The 16,047-nt window shown below is 40.9% G+C and overlaps 1 protein-coding gene across 24 annotated transcripts in view; it reads left to right on the forward strand.

Annotated features, from left to right (window-relative positions):
- LOC101042315 (microtubule actin crosslinking factor 1) overlaps nucleotides 1-16,047 on the forward strand; it is a 393,287-nt gene that overhangs the window by 348,146 nt on the left and 29,094 nt on the right. For all 24 annotated transcript variants that reach the window (XM_074380572.1, XM_074380574.1, XM_074380570.1 and 21 more), the window contains 14 exons: nucleotides 8-181; nucleotides 273-428; nucleotides 576-773; nucleotides 1,634-1,762; nucleotides 2,552-2,725; nucleotides 5,712-5,867; nucleotides 5,970-6,176; nucleotides 6,311-6,430; nucleotides 6,866-7,035; nucleotides 8,731-8,890; nucleotides 10,150-10,344; nucleotides 10,669-10,797; nucleotides 12,032-12,175; nucleotides 13,864-14,052. In XM_074380572.1, the coding sequence (XP_074236673.1) occupies nucleotides 8-181; nucleotides 273-428; nucleotides 576-773; nucleotides 1,634-1,762; nucleotides 2,552-2,725; nucleotides 5,712-5,867; nucleotides 5,970-6,176; nucleotides 6,311-6,430; nucleotides 6,866-7,035; nucleotides 8,731-8,890; nucleotides 10,150-10,344; nucleotides 10,669-10,797; nucleotides 12,032-12,175; nucleotides 13,864-14,052 (2,301 nt within the window). The remainder of the gene's footprint in view (nucleotides 1-7; nucleotides 182-272; nucleotides 429-575; nucleotides 774-1,633; nucleotides 1,763-2,551; nucleotides 2,726-5,711; nucleotides 5,868-5,969; nucleotides 6,177-6,310; nucleotides 6,431-6,865; nucleotides 7,036-8,730; nucleotides 8,891-10,149; nucleotides 10,345-10,668; nucleotides 10,798-12,031; nucleotides 12,176-13,863; nucleotides 14,053-16,047) is intronic.

The following is a 16,047-nucleotide window of genomic DNA, read 5'->3' on the forward strand; positions in this document are numbered from 1 at the left end:
TTGACAGGAGTTCAAAGTAGAAGTTTACCAACAGCAAATTGAGATGGAGAAGCTTAATCACCAGGGTGAACTGATGTTAAAGAAAGCTACTGATGAGACGGACAGAGACATTATACGAGAACCACTGACAGAACTCAAACACCTCTGGGAGAACCTGGGTGAGAAAATTGCCCACCGACAGGTAAGGCAGGTTGTAGATGACATCAGTGAACTACTCTCTGCTCTTTTCTAATTTTCTAATGAATGTTCTCTTTCTGTCTTTTCCTGAGTAGCACAAACTAGAAGGTGCTCTCTTGGCCCTTGGCCAGTTCCAACATGCCTTAGAGGAACTAATGAGTTGGCTGACTCACACTGAAGAGTTGTTAGATGCTCAGAGACCAATAAGTGGAGACCCAAAAGTCATTGAAGTTGAGCTCGCAAAACACCATGTAAGTATTTTCATTTTTGCATCTCTGACTCTAGTGATATGAGACCAGATTATTTGCCACCAGAAGCCTTTGAATGTTGTTTATACCTTAGAGAACCAAGTTTGATGGTATCTATAGAGATAAATTATGTTGTTCAACATTTTTTAGGTCTTAAAAAATGATGTTTTGGCTCATCAAGCCACAGTGGAAACAGTCAACAAAGCTGGCAATGAGCTTCTTGAATCCAGTGCTGGAGATGATGCTAGCAGCTTAAGGAGCCGTTTGGAAACCATGAACCAATGCTGGGAGTCAGTGTTACAGAAAACAGAGGAGAGGGAGCAGCAGCTTCAGTCAACTCTGCAGCAGGTACATGTGACATCCAAGTAAGGTAGGAAGAGCTATGCAGGTAACAGAAAGCCTAAGCCAGAGAGAGGAAAGCAATTTGAAAAGCAAAGAATCCCTTATATTTTGAGGGGAAGGTTCATACTTTGTTGTAACTTATCTGGAAAGAACAGCCTTTTTTTTTTTTTTTTTTTTTTTTTTTTTTTTGAGACGGAGTTTCGCTCTTGTTACCCAGGCTGGAGTGCAATGGCGCGATCTCGGCTCACCGCAACCTCCGCCTCCTGGGTTCAGGCAATTCTCCTGCCTCAGCCTCCTGAGTAGCTGGGATCACAGGCACGTGCCACCATGCCCAGCTAATTTTTTGTATTTTTAGTAGAGACGGGGTTTCACCATGTTGACCAGGATGGTCTCGATCTCTTGACCTCGTGATCCACCCGCCTTGGCCTCCCAAAGTGCTGGGATTACAGGCGTAAGCCACCGTGCCCGGCCCAAGAACAGCTTTTGATTGGGTAGTTCTTTTTTGAATTAGTTGGTAGCTCAGTCTCTTTATTCACTATTCAGTTAGTAGATCTTCACTGTAACAGATTCCCTTTTTTTCTTTGATCAAGTCAGCTCTCTCCCTATTCAGCAATACCTTAGTCATATATAGTCAATTCATCTGATTTTATCAGGCATCTATAATATGTTATAGTGAGGTCGGAAGGACTCTGCTAGATTCTTACAATAATATTGGCCCCATGCTAATCTAGCAACAGAACAACTTTGCTGGAGAGCAGCCCAAAATTCCTCCCTCAAGATAAATTCCTCATATGATCATTCGGAAAGTTTACTTTTTAAGCTGAGAATTGACTACTGACATGGTTGATATATCTTTTTCTCAAAAGGCCCAAGGCTTCCACAGTGAAATTGAAGATTTCCTCTTGGAACTTACTAGAATGGAAAGCCAGCTTTCTGCATCTAAGCCCACAGGAGGACTTCCTGAAACTGCTAGAGAACAGCTTGATACACATATGGTAATAGCAATTTTTTGAAATTGAGCATAAGCATACCATATTCAATAGCTTCTTTCCCAGTTCACAGTGATATGTCAATATGTATCTGGAAATCTATAGGGTAGTGCATTTTTACCAAAAATATTGTACAACACTTGGGGATTGCTGCCTGTTACAGGTTTCTCATACCTTACAGTAGGCAGCAGTAGTGACAGGGAAGGGTCAGCTGGAAATTTTGAGTTAATCAGTTTTATTGGCACACACGTATTAACTTGAAGCTGACAGCATCAAGAAGACATCTGTATAACACAGATGTGTTTGTACTTAAGAAGAAAACTACTTAGTGGGGGTTTAGGGAAATCAAATAGTCACTGACAGTATTTCAAGAATGCCTGCTAAAACAAAAGCAACATGATTTCTAGGCAAATTTTTCATGGAAAGGGGAAATAGATTATTGGAGTCTTTTGGGGGATCTCTAATCCTTAAAAAATGTTTTTTTTTTCTAAGGGTGATAAAATTATATTAATATTTTAATTTGTCACTTATTTAGTAAAATATGTTAACATTCACATTTTAATACAAATTAGTTTTAATATTAAGTAATTAGTATTTAATTATTACAATTAATTTTATTATTAAGTATGGTGGGTTTCATTCCCTTATAGCTCAGCACTTGAACTGAATCCAAAAGAATGGCTTTTAATCAAGATGAGACCTTCCTGAACTTTCCCAGACTCTGCTACAGAATCTATATGTATGTCTTTTCCAGAGAATTGGTATAATTGATATCTTTCCTGCCTTTTCTTGTAGGAACTCTATTCCCAACTGAAAGCCAAGGAAGAGACTTATAATCAACTACTTGACAAGGGCAGACTCATGCTTCTAAGCCGTGACGACTCTGGGTCTGGCTCCAAGACAGAACAGAGTGTAGCACTTTTGGAGCAGAAGTGGCGTGTGGTCAGCAGTAAGATGGAAGAAAGAAAGGTACAGTCTATGATCCCCCTATTTGAGTAATTTGCTGAGTGATAACAATTGCCATCTTATTTATATGAAGATTTTTTGAAGACCAGGGTATTGTAACAGAAGTTGCAGAACTGATTTCATCTGTGTCAAGTTGCATTGATGGTATAAGTTTCTGCCGTTATAATTTTGCTTTTATAATTATTCATTCTTTACCTGTTAAGACATTATTGCCAAACCTGCTGGTGCAGTGGCTCATACCTGTAGTCCCAGCACTTAGGGAGGCTGAGGCGGGTAGATCACCTGAGGTCATGGGTTCAAGACCAGCCTAACCAACATGGAAAAACCTAGTCTCTACTAAAAATACACAATTAGCCCGGCATGGTGGCGCATGCCTGTAATCCCAGCTACTCAGGAGGCGGAGGCAGGAGAATCTCTTGAACCCAGGAGGTAAAGGTTGTGGTGAGCCAAGATCAGGCCATTGCACTCCATTGCACTCCAGCCTGGGCAACAAGAGTGAAACTCCATCTCAAAAAAAAAAAAAAAAAAAAAGACATTACTGCCATTATTGCTCAGTGATGGATGGGCTTTGTGTCCTATATTGATGACCAATTTGTGTTCCTACTAAAAAATAAGGTTTTGTTGGAGTTGATGTCTTGGGGTTGAGAGATTGGGAACAGGGCATGTAGGAACTATGACTGATAATTCCCCACAAGGAATTTGGTTCTAATGTAAATGCAGTATGCAAGGAAATTTACTAAAAATCAGGAGAGAAGTAAATTGTATTACCTCTTCCCGTTCTTCCTCAAAAAAATTCTCTTCTCTACAAAAGTAAGAAACTTTATTAGGGATCAAAGTGTTTGCCCAAAAAGTTTATTTTTTATGAGTACAGAGCTTCACTGTATTTTTTGCTGGTCAGATCAAGTATGAAATATATATATATACACAGACACACACACACACACACACACACACACACACACACACACACAGACCTGTTGGCAACATTCACTCAATGAAGAGTTACTGAGCAAGTATATGCCAAGCACTGTGCTAAATTTATGGTGGAAATACTAAAGGCATTGACCCTATCATTGGGAAATTGATGGACAGAAGGGCATAAAACAAATAAATGAACATCTTGAGAGAAGCATTAATTTCCTAAAAACCTTCTAGCATGGGGTTGTGTAATTTGGTTATATAAAGAATGACCAAAAGAGTTACCTGTATGCTAATCCTTGGATAGGGCCAGGCCTGGTGGCTCACTCCTGTTTTTCCATCACTTGGGAGGATGATGGAGGAAGATTGCTTAAGGCCAGGATTTTGAGACCAGACTGGGCAAATATAGCAAGACCGCCATCTCTACAAAAATATTTAGAAATCAGCCAGGTGTGGAGGCACATGCCTGTAGTCCTAGCTACTTGGGAGCCTGAAGTAGGAGGATCGCTTGAGCCTGGAGGGTTGAGGCTGCAGTGAACCGTGATAGTGCCACCGCATTCTAGCCTGGGTAACAGCAAGAACCTGTCTCAAAAAAAAAAAAAAAACTAATCCTTGGACAGGCTGTCATCCATAGATCCTGCAGAAGGCAAAGCTGAGACTAAATAAACTGAGACAAATTCTAGCTCATAACCAAGAAATTTCCAGAGGGTTTTCTTCATAGTTGAGCAAAATACCTCAAGACATAGTTGCCCATCATCAGAATTGGTCAGGCAAAAGCTGAGTGTCAAGTATAGTTTATTATTTTTCAGGAACATTACCTTCAGAATCAGTAAAATCATTTATTAAATGTGTATGGTGCTATATTTTAAAAATATAAAGATCTGTAGATATAAAGAATATAAAGATATAAATTAGATATAAAAATATATCTTCTTTATATCTGTAAAGTAGACATACAAATGTAAAGAATATGGAGAATATAAAGAATATGTAGATAGAATGATGTGGAAAGAATTCCTACCATCCAGGAACTTGTAATATATTAATTGATAAACTTTTTATGTATTTGAGGTGAATTTCATTTTTCCACCTGACTTGTTTAGATGTACATTTTTATAACACTTATTATAATGGGTTTATTTTGGTAGGGGGGTGGGGTTACAAAAATAACCTGAAAGCACAAGGAGGAAAATAAAAATTATATATACTGCAGTCAGGTAGAATTAACAACAGTTAACATTTGTAGTGTACATCTTCGAGTTTTTTCTGTCAATATTTTGGAAATACTCATTTTTGTCGGCCTATCATTTTTACTTTGCCTGTGTAGTAGGTGGGCCAGAGGCAAAAGTCATCACCAAAAGTTTAGTGTAGGTATTTGAGGATGGAGTTTATGAACTCTGTGGGATTGAAGTGTACTTGTGGGGAGCAGCCTTTTCCGAATGAGCCGTTGCTGTTGCCATTCTTAGGTAAATGAAAATATCTGAAACTCTACATCTAGTGTTGTCAGATTTTTGCCTGGACTGTCTTGGCTTCTTTCATTACCTCTTCTTCTTATAGCATAGGCATAATTTTCAGATTCATATTTTCATATGCCATATTTTCTGAAAACATGTATTTAAACAAAGAGTACTACATTGAACATCATCTTTATAGTAAATTGCTTTTCATTTAGCTGTTTTTATACCACAAAAAGTACATTAAAGGAAACTGAAAATTGCCCAAAGCAGGTTGCAGATCCTGCGGCTGTCACCACTAAAGGGTTTACCCACTTTACCGTTACTGAATAGTTTTATTCCCATTCCAGGAAGTGGAGAGTAGCAGAGAAAGGAACTTAGCAGCTTATTGTGCTCTCTTTCCTTTTCCATGTACAGAGTTCTTGCCCACTTGATTCAGCCACTAGTATTAAAATGTCTCTTTCTTTACAAACAAAACATGTTTGGAGGTTGATTAAATGAGGCCTTCTTTTTAGAGGTCATTTCATTTGGTGAATTCATGCCTTTGTCATTGAAGCTATAATTCCTGAAAATGGCACTTTTTCTTTGTGTGTGTGTGTGTTTTACTTAAAATTCAGTCAAAGCTGGAAGAGGCCCTCAACTTGGCAACAGAATTCCAGAATTCCCTACAAGAATTTATCAACTGGCTCACTCTAGCAGAGCAAAGTTTAAACATCGCTTCTCCACCAAGCCTGATTCTAAATACGGTCCTTTCGCAAATAGAAGAGCACAAGGTAACTGATATTATCATGCTGCCTTCTTTTTGAAAGCACTAATTGAAAGAAATGCCTCTTTATCTTATCTTAAGCTTAAAAAGAGCACTGTTGTTCCCTCAGGTTTTTGCTAATGAAGTAAATGCTCATCGAGACCAGATCATTGAGCTGGATCAAACTGGGAATCAATTAAAGTTCCTTAGCCAAAAACAGGATGTTGTTCTGATCAAGAATTTGTTGGTTAGCGTGCAATCTCGATGGGAAAAGGTTGTCCAGCGATCCATTGAAAGGGGGCGATCACTAGATGATGCCCGGAAGCGGGCAAAGCAAGTAAGTTGGGGAAGAAAGATATTAATTCACTGAAGACTCTTGGGCTGCATGTACTGGGTCTCTAGAATGATTCTCAAACGTGCTGTATAGTGTATATAATCATTCCTGTTAACTTATTTCTTACTTAATTTTAGTTCCATGAAGCTTGGAAAAAACTGATTGACTGGCTAGAAGATGCAGAGAGTCACCTGGACTCAGAACTAGAGATATCCAATGACCCTGACAAAATTAAACTTCAGCTTTCTAAGCATAAGGTAAAGCAGTTAATTTCATTTCCTGAGCATGGTATTCACTAAAGCTTATAGCTTGCCAAAAATAAAAATCAGAGTTAGTAAAAAGACCAATTGGTTAATGTTTAAAAGTCAAGATGATGAAGTCAGGGTTCCATTTTATATTTAGGCAGTCTAATAATGATATTTGCTCATTTAAATAACAGTTTAAGCAAAGTAGTTTAGGAGTAACTGGTTAAAACTGTAGGCTTTTACAGATTGTCAGACACTTCTGTATATGGTATAAGCAAAAAATTATAAATTTCTTAGGGATAAGCTATGGTTAATTTTAGTTCAACGAAAGTGGTGATGTTCATACTTTATTTGGTTTCTAGCCTGAAAATTCAGATTCTTTTGTTCCAAATCAAAATGTCATCTGACTTTTAACACTTTTTTTTTCTTTTCTTTCTGGAAACATAGGAGTTTCAGAAAACTCTTGGTGGCAAGCAGCCTGTGTATGATACCACAATTAGAACTGGCAGAGCACTGAAAGAAAAGACTTTGCTTTCTGAAGATACTCAGAAACTTGACAATTTCCTAGGAGAAGTCAGAGACAAATGGGATACTGTTTGTGGCAAGTCTGTGGAGCGGTGAGCATGAATGTCTTCTTCAGGGGTCTAACTGGGATCCCAAAAGTAAGAGGCTGTTACCAGACTCTATAAAATGGTGATAAAGCTAATGTATCAGTAAGAGGTTTTGTACCATCTTAATGCCATCAGTTAGTTCAAAGAGCATTGTAAAGTAATTTGAATAAAATATATTAAAATTCTTATTTTAAACTTGAACCTTACTATATTAGAGGCCCATAAAATCAAACCAACAATAATAGAAGATCGGTAACTCAGAAATATTTGTAAATCATCAATGTGTAATACCAACAGCTGTCTTACTCACTGCTCTTGAACACTCCAAAGCCTCTACATGCATTACCTCATTTAACCATAATGATACCTGACCTTTGCTGGGCAATGTTGATAATTTAATCCTCATAACCACTGAGGTGGGTGCTACTTTTAGTGCTATTTTACAGATGAGAAAATAATCACAAAGAGGTTCTTAACTCCCCTAAAGCCACTCAGCTACTATACTGGCAGAGCTGAGGTTTAAACCACAGCAGTTTGGTTCTAAAAGTTGTACTTTCGTCTATTTATACCCACTATGCCATGCCAAATATTACAGTATTGCTACCCTATTTGTACTTTCCCCATCACCTTTTTTTTATTTTAATTTTTTTGGCTTTTTGAGACAGTGTCTAGCTCTTTTGTCCAGGCTGGAGTGCAGAGCTTACTGCAGCCTTCAACTCCTAGGCTCGAGTGATCCTCCCACCTCAGCCTCTTGAGTAACTCAGACTACAGGCTTGTGCCACCATGCCCAGCTAATGTTCTTTAATTTTTTTTTTTTTTTTTTTTTGGTGATGGATTCTTCACTCTGTTACCCAGGCTGGAGTGCAGTGGCACTATCTCAACTCACTGCAACCTCTGCCTCCCAGGTTCAAGCAATTCTCCTGCCTCAGCCTCCCGAGTAGCTGGGACTACAGGTGCACGCCACCACGCCAAGCTAATTTTTTAAAATATTTTTAGCGGAGACGGGGTTTCACCATGTTGGCCAGGCTGTTCTCAGACTCCTGACCTCATGATCTGCCTGCATGATCTGCCTGCTTCGGCCTCCCAAAGTGCTGAGATTACAGGCATGAGCCACCATGCTCGACCATTGTTTTTTATTTTAGCCGAGACAAGGTCTTGCAATTGCCCAGGCTGATGATCTCTAACTCCTGACCTCAAGTGATCTTCCCACCGTGGCCTGACAAAGTGCTGGGATTACATGCATGAGCCAACACTTGGCCTGTATGCCAGTTTTTTGTAATGAGGTGACTGAGGTCCAAGGAGGTGAAGAAACAGCCCAGGGTCACACAACTGATTTTGAGCTAGAAGTTAACTCCTGACTCTAGATCGTTACCAAAGCCATCATGTTTTACTTGAAATAGTATAAAGTGATGAACACAGACATTGGGTTGTTAGGGTGTGCCTGTGTGACACTGGATTATAAGATGCCCAAAGGGTGTATCTGCCTGTCCCCTGTGCTACCCTTAATCCATTCTAGAGGGTGGTTTGATTTACAGTGTCTCACCATCTCTTCTTAGTCAGTTTTTACTCTAACTGTTCAAACGTAGAAGTCACTCTCTATGTAATACAGAGGTCAAGCAATTTTCCCTCTCAGCAAGCAGAATTGTGGGCCATTCATAAAAGGAATCCCTAAGAATGATAGCATTTGTGTGCATTTCTCAGGCAGCACAAGTTGGAGGAAGCCCTGCTCTTTTCTGGTCAGTTCATGGATGCTTTGCAGGCCTTGGTCGACTGGTTATACAAGGTGGAGCCACAGCTGGCTGAGGACCAGCCCGTGCACGGGGACCTGGACCTCGTCATGAATCTCATGGATGCACACAAGGTGGGGCGAGGTCCGGGCTACATGGAGTGCAGTGCCCTAGGGTCTTCCACGTGATGCCTTCTGCCTTTCTTTCTAGGGGAGAAAGAGAGCCTGTCAGTTGCTCTGTGTGTTTAAACAAACTGTTGCTGAGATTCTGCATTAGTCACAAAGAATTTACCAAAATTGGTTTGATTCAGATTTGGCAGTGTGTGAACTTCACTTCAAGGATGCCTCTCTTCCTGTTTGTTTTTCTCAGTTGAGTCACAAAATGAATTTAAATTTCAACAGAAACCCGTAAGATATCCATTTCCACTAACTCCTAAAATGGAAATGAGTGGGTTTTTTTTAAGCCACTTCTGAACCTAAAAATCCTAACGCCACACATGGCAATATTTAACATAATCTCTACCTGTCATGTTGAACTGTGTAATATCCTCCTGTTTCAGCACAAAACACTGAACTTTACCTTAAAATTACAAGTTTCTTTTTTTTTTTTTTTTTTTTTTTTTTTTTGAGACGGAGTCTTGCTCTGTCACCAGGCTGTGTAGTGCAATGGCACCATCTTGACTCACTGCAGCCTCAGCCCCCTGGGTTCAAGTGATTCTCCTCCCTCAGCCACCTGAGTAGCTGAGACTCTAGGCGCATGCCACCACGCCTGGCTAATTTTTGTATTTTTAGTAGAGATGGGGTTTCACCATGTTGGCCAGGATGGTCTCGATCTCTTGACCTCATGATTCACCTGCCTCAGCCTCCCAAAGTGCTGGGATTACAGGTGTGAACCACTGTGCCCAGCCACAACAGATTCTTACTATGTGCACAGCAGATGTTTTTATTTCCAATAATTCTGGAAACATTCATATGATGATTACCATTTTACAGAGGAAGAAACTGGGCCTCAAGCAACTTTTCAAAATTATGTATCTCCTAAATGCCTGAGCTAGCATTTAGAGCCACATCTTCTGGTGGGTTTTTTTACTTTTTCTTTCTTTTTTTTTTTTTTTTTTTTTTTTTTAGTGTAATTGGGTCTCACCATGTTGCTCAGGCTGGTCTTGAACTCCTGGGTTCAAGCAATCCTCTCATCTTGGCCTCCCAAAATGCTGGAATTACAGGCATAAGCCATGGCACTTAGCTTAGTGATTGTTTCTTATACATTGTTCTGCCTCCCTCTGTGCATAAAAGACACATGTTTAGAACCTACCAAGGAAATTATTCTTTCCCAGGGGTTTCTCTTCTTGGACTCAAAACATTCCTCAAACTAATTCTCCTATTTTCTTTTCTAGGTTTTCCAGAAGGAACTGGGAAAGCGAACAGGAACTGTTCAGGTCCTAAAGCGGTCAGGGCGAGAGCTGATTGAGAATAGTCGAGATGATACTACTTGGGTAAAAGGGCAGCTCCAGGAACTGAGCACTCGCTGGGACACTGTCTGTAAACTCTCTGTTTCCAAACAAAGCCGGCTTGAGCAGGCCTTAAAACAGGTAAGAGACATTTGCTGTTTCAACCCAAGGGATGGATCTGAATGGATTTATTTTGTTTTTGTTTTATGAGAATTTGTTTCAGCCAGTCTTGAAATAAACATAACAGTTGAAAATTGATATTCTGAATGTTCTATACAACTTTAACATTCATTTTGAGAAATAATGAATTCAGTTGATTTTCAAAGCTATGAAAGATAACCTTTGTGGAATTTCGATGAGGCCATGAAACATCTGAATGAACACTGGACCCTTTCCCTGGCATTTCCCAGTTTCTAGGTCCTTGGCTGCAGAGAGAGTTCAGTCTTTTGTGCTTGGTTATTTTAGGCAGAAGAGTTTCGGGACACAGTCCACATGCTGTTGGAGTGGCTTTCTGAAGCAGAGCAAACGCTTCGCTTTCGGGGAGCACTTCCCGATGACACAGAGGCTCTGCAGACTCTCATTGACACCCATAAGGTAATCCAGCCTTGGGGGTTTGTAACCTCCTGCTACCCACCACCATGAGGGCTGCCTGCCACTAAATGAAAGCAACTTTTTCTTGGAAATACCAGAACTCACATGAAAAGGAACAAAACCAGAGTGGGCCTAGCCCATTGGTTTAGCAGGAATGGAGAGGGAAGTGACTGATGGGTTTTGTGACACCTTAAACATTAACATTCATTCATTTATTCTTACAAAAGTAATACATGCTGGTTGTAAACAAGTTTTAAAAAGATGGTATTATATATTTTTTTAAATGTGGACTATTTCATCTTCTTTACTCCTCACCTGCATATGCCTTTGTTTGCCTTTCCTTATATTACTAGCTTTAGGCCCTGATCTGATCCCCCAGAACCACTTACAAAGCTGTAGAATATGGTGCAGTATCTGGGGTCTCAGTCTGTCCTAATGAGGTGGGAAATGTTTCCCCTTTTTAATTTTTATCCACTCAGATTTTAATTTTGGGTTTGTTGTTATATTCTGTTATGGATATTTTTTAAATATTAGGGGTTTTTTTGTGTTTTTTTTTTTGAGACGGAGTTTCACTCTTGTTACCCAGGCTGGAGTGCAATGGCACGATCTCGGCTCACCGCAACCTCCGCCTCCTGGGTTCAAGCAATTCTTCTGCCTCAGCCTCCTGAGTAGCTGGGATTACAGGCACGTGCCACCATGCCCAGCTAATGTTTTGTATTTTTAGTAGAGACGGGGTTTCACCATGTTCACCACGATGGTCTCGATCTCTCGACCTCGTGATCCACCCGCCTCAGCCTCCCAAAGTGCTGGGATTACAGGTTTGAGCCACCGCGCCCGGCCGGGGTTTTTTTTGTTTTGTAGTAGTAGATCCAAAATATTATCGTTTTTACAATTATATTTTTCCAATACAAATATGTTTACCAGTATAAAATGAATAAATGAAAAATTGGATTAAAAAAAGAGAAACTAATTCAAATAGGAAAAAGGGGACGTACCTCTGTGTGTCCTATTCTTTGTTGTCATCTCCACCAGAGAAAGTCATTCTTGTGTAAACCCCGTACCTTCCCATATCTTTTACAATTAAAATGCCATAGATAACTAAGTACAGGCATTTAGAGGTCTGTGTCAACACATGAAGGAAAAAGAAAACATTGAAATATTTCCCCCCTCAGTGTAAACTAACAGTGCTGCTAATGTAGACTTCGTAAGTTTTTGTTTTCAAATCTTTTTTGTTTAGGAATTCATGAAGAAAGTGGAAGAAAAGCGAGTGGATGTTAACTCGGCAGTAGCCATGGGAGAAGTCATCCTGGCTGTCTGCCACCCTGATTGCATCACGACGATCAAACACTGGATCACCATCATCCGAGCTCGCTTTGAGGAGGTGAGTCCCCAAGTTCAGAGGAGGCCTGCACAGGCCCAGTAAACTATCACTATAGTATAATATTTTTCCCCCAGGTAAGGAATCTTTCACTCACCGTGAATATCTCAGCAAATACAGTTAGCATTTTAGTAAAAGCTGTTTTCTTGGTAATGTGTGGCAACCTAGAGGAGTGGTGTTGGCATAGTGCTATGTTAATAGTGACTTCCAGTGGACATGTTGTGTGTAGTGTCCCATCATTCCTGGGAATAACTTTTAACAGGATATACAGCTGACTCTTGAATAACATGTGTTTCCAACTGCACAGGTCCACTTATATGCAGATGTTCAGTAAATACAGTTAGCCCTCCATGTTGGTGGAGCCCACATTCACAGTCAAACACGGATAAGAAATACAGTATTCACAAGAAGCAAAGCCTATTTATACAGAGGAAGGATTTTTCAAGGCTCCACAAAACCAATTACAGGCCTTGAGTATTCATGAATTTTAGTATCCACAGGTGGTACTGGGACCAGTCTCCCGTGGATACCAAGGAACAGCTATAGTAGATTTGCTTTCAGGAGGGCTGATATTTTATTCCAGCTCTTATCCCAGCTGTCACTAGGGTAATAGTGAAGCCTCTTGACTGTTTGGGTGGTCTCTCCTCTAAAAAGTCATTATGTTAGGTCTGGGTGATCGTGCCTGTAATCCTAGCACTTTGAAGAGGCTAACGCAGGCAGATCATGAAGTCAGGAGTTCAAGAGCAGCCTGACCAACCAACATGGTGAAACTGCATCTCTACTAAAACTACAAAAATTAGCCAGGCATGGTGGTGTGGGCCTGTAATCCCAGCTACTTGGGAGACTGAGGCAGGAGAATCACTTGAACCCCAAAGGCGGAGATTGTGATGAGCTGAGATTGCACCACTGCACTCCAGCCTGGGTAACAGAGTGAGTCTACATCTCAAATAAATAAATAAACAAATAAATAAGTAAAAGTCATTGTGTTGGCTGGGAATAGTGGATCGTGCCTGTAATCCTAGAACTTTGGGAGGCTGAGGCAGGTGGATTACCTGAGCTCAGGAGTTCAACACAAGACTGGTCAACACGGTGAAACCCATCTCTACAAAAATACAAAATTAGCTATGGCCGGGCACGGTGGCTCAAGCCTGTAATCCCAGCACTTTGGGAGGCTGAGGTGGGTGGATCACGAGGTCGAGAGATCGAGACCATCCTGGTCAACATGGTGAAACCCCGTCTCTACTAAAAATACAAAAAATTAGCTGGGCATGGTGGCGCGTGCCTGTAATCCCAGCTACTCAGGAGGCTGAGGCAGGAGAATTGCCTGAACCCAGGAGGCGGAGGTTGCGGTGAGCCGAGATCGCGCCATTGCACTCCAGCCTGGGTAACAAGAGGGAAACTCCGTCTCAAAAAAAAAAAAAAAAATTAGCTATGGCATGGTGGTGCAGGTCTGTAATTGCAGCTACTTGTAAGGCTGAGGCAGGAGAATCGCTTGAACCCAGGAGGCAGAGGTTGCAGGGAGCCAAGGTTGTGCCATTGCACCCCAGCCTGTGCGACAGAGTCAGAGTACGTCTCAAAAAAATAAATAAATAAAAATAAAAAGTCATTGTGAAAATCAGATGAAAAGGGGCTTTGGAAACAAAAGGGTGTGCTTGACTGAAAGAGGCCATGGTTTTCTTCTTTTTTCACAGGTCCTCACATGGGCCAAGCAGCACCAGCAGCGTCTTGAAACGGCTCTGTCAGAACTGGTGGCTAACGCTGAGCTCCTGGAAGAACTTCTGGCATGGATCCAGTGGGCTGAGACTACCCTCATTCAGCGAGATCAGGAACCAATCCCGCAGAATATTGACCGAGTGAAAGCCCTTATCGCTGAGCATCAGGTGTCTTAACCTCACTGTGTAGTCACTGGTGGTTTCTGTGTTGGTCATGGATACCAAGTCCTTTGCCTTGTGTATTTGTTTTTAAATTGCTGCGTAACATGTTGCCACAGACTTAGCACCTTAAAACAAGACATACTTGACATACTTACCTCATGGTTACTGTGTGTCAGATACCTGGGCATGAGTTAACTAGGTCTTCCTGAAGTCTCACCAGGCAGAAATCAAGGTGTCAACTAGTACTACAGTCTCATCTAAAGTTCAGGATCCTCTTCTAGCCTCACTCAGGATGTTGACAGAATCCAAATCCTGGTAGATGTAGGGCTGAGGTCTCTACTTTCTCACTGGTTCTCAGCTAGGAATTGCTCTTGGCTCCTAGAGGCCCCCTCAGGTCTTAGCCACACAGCCAGAAGGAGAAACTGTCCTAGGTGCTATGTGGAGTTTTGAAATGTAATGGAGGATGAAATGTAATTAAAGGAGTGAATATTCCATCATTTGCCCACACTCAAGAGAAGGGGATTACATAGAGTATACACACTAGGAGTGGGAATCTTGGGGGCCTTCTTGGAGAAGTCTGCCTGCCACAGCCTGTTTTTATTGACCGTCATCTGAGCCAAGGGTCCACTGGTCTGTCCCCATTGTATCTGGTTCAGAAACTCTCTCGAATGAACCCAGTGATCAGTGAAGGTGCACCTCAGACTAAACAATGGAGGAAAGTTCAGTTGAACTATCTTCATAATATATCTAACATATCCTTTAGAGGCAAATACCATTTTTTTCTTTTTTCTTTTTCACTATCTCCAGTAATGGCTATAAGTAAGGCAAATATCATTTTTAATCATGATTATTTACACTGAATTCAAGTGTGAATCATGATTAGCTATACGGTAGACTATAATGGTCTTTTTAGTTTATATAATCAATTGCCCTGGCAAGTGAGAACTTACTATACAGTTTTTCCACTTTATGATGGTGCAAAGGTTATACGTATTTAGTAGAAACCATACAGTTTGAGGCCAGGAGCAGTGGCTCCCACCTGTAATCCCAGCACTTTGGGAGGCTGAGGTGGACAGATCTCTTGAGGTCAGGAGTTTGAGGCCAGCCTAGCCAACACAATGAAACGCCATCTCTACTTTTTTAAAAATATAAAAATTAGTTGGGTGTGGTAGTGGTTGTCTGTAAACCCAGCTACTCAGGCAGCTAAGGCAGGAGAATCACTGGAACCAGTGCGGCAGGGTTTGCAGTAAGCGGAGATCACACCATTGCACTCCAGCCTGGGTGACAGAGCAGGACTCCATCTCAAAAAACATAAACAAAACCATTCACTTTGAATACCTATACAACCATTCTGTCTTTCACTTTGATTACATGAGATAGTCAACACTTTATTATAAAATAGGCTTTGTGTTAGATGATTTTGCCTAACTATAGGCTAACATGTTTTGAGCGTGTTTAAGGTAGGCCGGGTTAAGCTATGATGTTCCATAGTTCAGGTGTGTTATATTTTCAGCTTAACGATGGGTTTATCAAGGTGTAACTTTGTTGTAAGTTGAGGAGCACCTGTCCTTCCTATGGGATGTACCTATATTGACACCTCCTCTCTGAGAGATTATCTTCTTCCTATTCAGTTCCTCTCCTTTCTGTTTTCCCCCCTCCCCTGTATCTTCAGTCTCTCCTGTTTACTCTTTCCTCTAAAGCTTCCAGACATGCCCTTCCAACCCAGTGTTCCCCTCAAGTTACCATTGTGTTGCCTCCCTCCATTTTCAGCTATGCTTCTTGTTCCCTATCTCATCTCCTTTTTTCTCATCACTCCCCAGGTCCCTGTGGTCTGGCTGACACTGTTCTGGTCACATTCCACTGGCTAAATCCACTAAATCCAACAGATGTTTTTCAGTCTTTATTTTGTTTGACATGTGACATAGCTGGCTCTTCATCCCTTCCCAAAACTTTCCTTTTGACTTCTTTGTCCTTTAATCTTTGTGTTTTCCTCTGATCTCT

The sequence above is a fragment of the Saimiri boliviensis genome, chromosome 11, assembly GCF_048565385.1.
Source record: "Saimiri boliviensis isolate mSaiBol1 chromosome 11, mSaiBol1.pri, whole genome shotgun sequence".
In the NCBI taxonomy this organism is placed as follows: domain Eukaryota; kingdom Metazoa; phylum Chordata; class Mammalia; order Primates; family Cebidae; genus Saimiri; species Saimiri boliviensis.